At 41.0% G+C, this 3,447-nt stretch overlaps 1 protein-coding gene across 1 annotated transcript; it reads right to left on the reverse strand.

Annotated features, from left to right (window-relative positions):
- Positions 1–469: 469 nt before the first annotated feature.
- Positions 470–1,241, reverse strand: ETH_00003040 (uncharacterized protein; the record flags this gene model as incomplete). The annotated part of the gene is made up of 2 exons (XM_013378941.1): positions 470–613; positions 1,146–1,241. 2 exons carry the CDS (start codon positions 1,239–1,241, stop codon positions 470–472), a joined length of 240 nt encoding a protein of 79 aa, XP_013234395.1.
- Positions 1,242–3,447: the final 2,206 nt, after the last annotated feature.

Consider the following 3,447-nt stretch of genomic DNA (forward strand, 5'->3'; position numbering starts at 1 on the left):
GGCTGGCTGGCTGGCTAGCTCGCTCGATAGAAGGCCGGCAGGCTGGATAACGGGCTGGATGGCTGGCTAGCCAGTTAGCTGGCTAGCGGGCTAGCTAGCTGGGGGTCTAGCTAGCTAGCTAGCTAGCTAGCCAGTTGGCTGGCTAGCGGGCTAGCTAGCTTGGGGGCTAGCTAGCTAGCTAGCTAGCCAACTAGCCAGCTAGCTGGCTACTGACAGCTGCCCAGCCAGACAGCTAGCCAGCTGCCCGGCCGTTCTCAGCCGCCTGAATAGCTAGCTAGCCAGCTAGCTGACCAGCTAGCTAGTCAAGTAGCTAGCCAGCTAGCTAGCCAGCTGGCTAGCTGGCCAGCTGACCAGCTAGCTAGCCAAAACCTCACCAGCTACCCAGCTACCCAGCTACTCAACTACCCAGCTACCCAGCCAGCCACCCAGCTAGCCAGCTAGCCAGCTAGCTAGCTAGCTAGCTAGCTAGCTAAGGCCTACCGACGCCATCAAGAAGGCCCGCAGCTCTGGCTTTTTTGCGAAGCTGGTCTGCAGGAATGGAAGCATTTATAAATTCATCTCGAATGTAAAAGAACTGCTCCTTCGGAGTCGCCCCGGGGACCTTGTCCGCCAGCTGCAGCAGCAGCAGCAGCAGCAGCAGCAGCAGCAGCAGCGCAGCAGCAGCAGCAGCAGCAGCAGCAGCAGCGCAGCAGCAGCAGCGCAGCAGCAGCAGCAGCAGCAGCAGCAGCAGCAGCAGATGGGTTTTTGTTTGGAGGCGGTTCGTTCAGTCAAGCATTATTTACTTATTTACCTATTTATTCATCTATTAATTTATTTATTTACTTATTTATTTATTTTTTGTTTATTTATTTGGATTTGTTTCATTCGCCTTTTTATCCCGAATAGAATTAATTATTTGTTTCGCTGCATTTCCACTTGAGCGTTTTCTGCTGCTGCTCTAACTCAAAACCCCTCAACACCTTTGCTGCTGCTGCTGCTGCAGCAGCAGCAGCAGCAGAAAGTGCGTTGGAGAGCTGGCGAAAAGGCGGGAAGAAGGGGCGTTGAAGCTGGAGGGTCCAGCGGCTGCTGTGTGGGGCAAAGCGCGTCAAAAGAAGGAGAAAAAGAAAAGAAAAGAAAAAGAAAATAAAAGAAAATGAATTTCTCACAATTTGGCGGACAGTGTCGAGAGTCTCCCAGCCCTCGACGGTGGCACTGTAGACTTTGTCGTCGCGGAGGTCTGTGGCTTCGACTTTGATTTTCATTTTTAAGAGGAAAGGCAAAAAGTGGAAAAAAAAGCCGCCAAAGAAGCTGCTTTCGCCGTTTTCAGCCCCCAACGCGCAACTCGAGCTCTATTTGACACTTCTCCACCTTTTACTTCTTCAAATTCGCCCTAAATGCTCCAATTTGATCTCAAAAACTCTCAAAAACCCCCAAATTCAACTCGCGGCGAGCGCTCCCGTACACCGTGGGGCTGCTGCTCGCCGCGGACGCCCGGCGACGGACCGACCGGAGGGGCTGGCGGCCCGAATTTGGACTTTAAAGCCCGCTAAGAAGCCTCGAAATGTCTTTTAACTCAAAAATGAAGTCTTTAAATTCAAAAATAAACTCTTTTGAGCCTTTCGGCGGCGAAATCCGCGCAGGAACGCACCCCGAACTCTCCGGTGTACGGACACCCCAACCCTACACTGCACCACCGGTCCAAATGCTTGCCCGCCGCCGTTCGCTTCCAAAACAACGGAAAGAATATCTTTGGGGATTTCTTTTCAACTTTATCTATTACTAAAACTCATTTTAATCCATTTAAACGCAAATTCCCCGATTTTCAGCGCCGGCTGGCGCTGTACACACAGCAGCAGCAGCGCAGCCACGGCTCGCCCACGCAGTCACTCCAGAAGCTGCCGTTATTAAACCCTTTTAATACTCCTCTTCTTCTTTTTGTTCTTTTTATTTTAATTTTAAATTAAATTAATTATTTTAAATTAAAATTCAAAAAAATGAAGGAGAAGTGTCCGTACACCCCAGCGCCGCTCCTCGTTGCCGTGCGTTTGCAGCAAAACGAAATAAAGTTTAATGCAATAGCATTAATAAATTAATTTAATAATAATAATAAATAATAACAATAATAATAGAAATAATATAAACAAATTAAAAGAAATGGCTAAGGGTCATAAAAAGACAGAATTCAAATCCCTATACACTGCAAACTTGAGTCGCTGAAATTCGAAAATCTAATGGGCCTTCAATTCAGGTGTACGTACACCTCGGCGAAACAAATGCAAAATATAAACTTTAAGGATGGCAGCAGCAGCAGCAGCAGCGTTAACAGCAGCAGCAGCATTGACAGCAGCAGCAGCATTAACAGCAGCAGCAGCATTAACAGAAGCATTAACAGCAGCAAGAGCAAATGCAGCAGCATAAACAGCAGCAGCACTGACAGAAGCAGCAGCAGCAAAAACTGCAGCAGCAGCAACAGCAGCAGTTCCTTGCTTTGTGCGGCAAAGAGTCAAAAACAAACAAGAAACACTTGAAAAGAAAAAAGAAATAAAAATAAATAAAAATGGAAAAGAAATTAAAGGAAATAAAACAAATAAAAAGAAATTAAAAGAAATTAAAATTTAAAAAGAAAACAAAAATTAAAAAGACAACGGAAGACAGGAGCTGCAGCTGTGGTCCATTTCAAGTCGAAGAGAAAATTTAGAAAACATTTTAATTATAAATAAATAAATAAATAAATAAATAAATAAATGAATGAATGAATAAAATAATAAATAAATGAAACAATAAATAAATTAAAAAAATAAACAGATAAATAAATAAATAATAATAAATATAAAAATAGGATGAAATAAAAAGTAAAAAATAAACAAATAAATAAATGAAAACTAAATAAACTGACAGACAGCTAAGTAGATCCGACAAACTTTAACAAATAAATAAATAAACAAATAAATAAGTAATAAATAAAAATAAACTAACTAGCTAAACAAATAAAAAAAGTAACAAACTAAATAAATAACCAATAAATAATAATAGTAAATCAATTAAAAACAAAACAAAGATCTAATAAATAAATTATAAATTGCTTTTTTGGTTTTTTAAAAAAAATGGAGATGAATCAAAGACAAAAAGACAAATGAATAAAAAGAAAAAGAATTAAAAGAATAAAAGGAAATAAAGATATAAAATAAAATAAAAAGAAATAAAATAGAATTAAATAAATTAAATAAAGAATTAATAAATAAAAGAGAAATAAATAAACAAAAGAAAGAAAGAGAGAAAATTAATCGCCAAATGAGACAGAGATAAAACGAAACAAATACAAAGCAGCAGCAGCAGCAGCTGCTGCTGCTGCTGCTGCTGTTGCTGCTGCTGCTGCTGCAGCGCGGCCCCAGAACAAAAGAGGCCGACAAGCGTGGACGCCACTTCATTTATTTAATCAAATTGATTTAATTTAATTACTTTAATTTA

This window comes from Eimeria tenella, genomic scaffold (genome assembly GCF_000499545.2).
Source record: "Eimeria tenella Houghton genomic scaffold, Eth_scaff1195, whole genome shotgun sequence".
NCBI lineage: Eukaryota > Apicomplexa > Conoidasida > Eucoccidiorida > Eimeriidae > Eimeria > Eimeria tenella.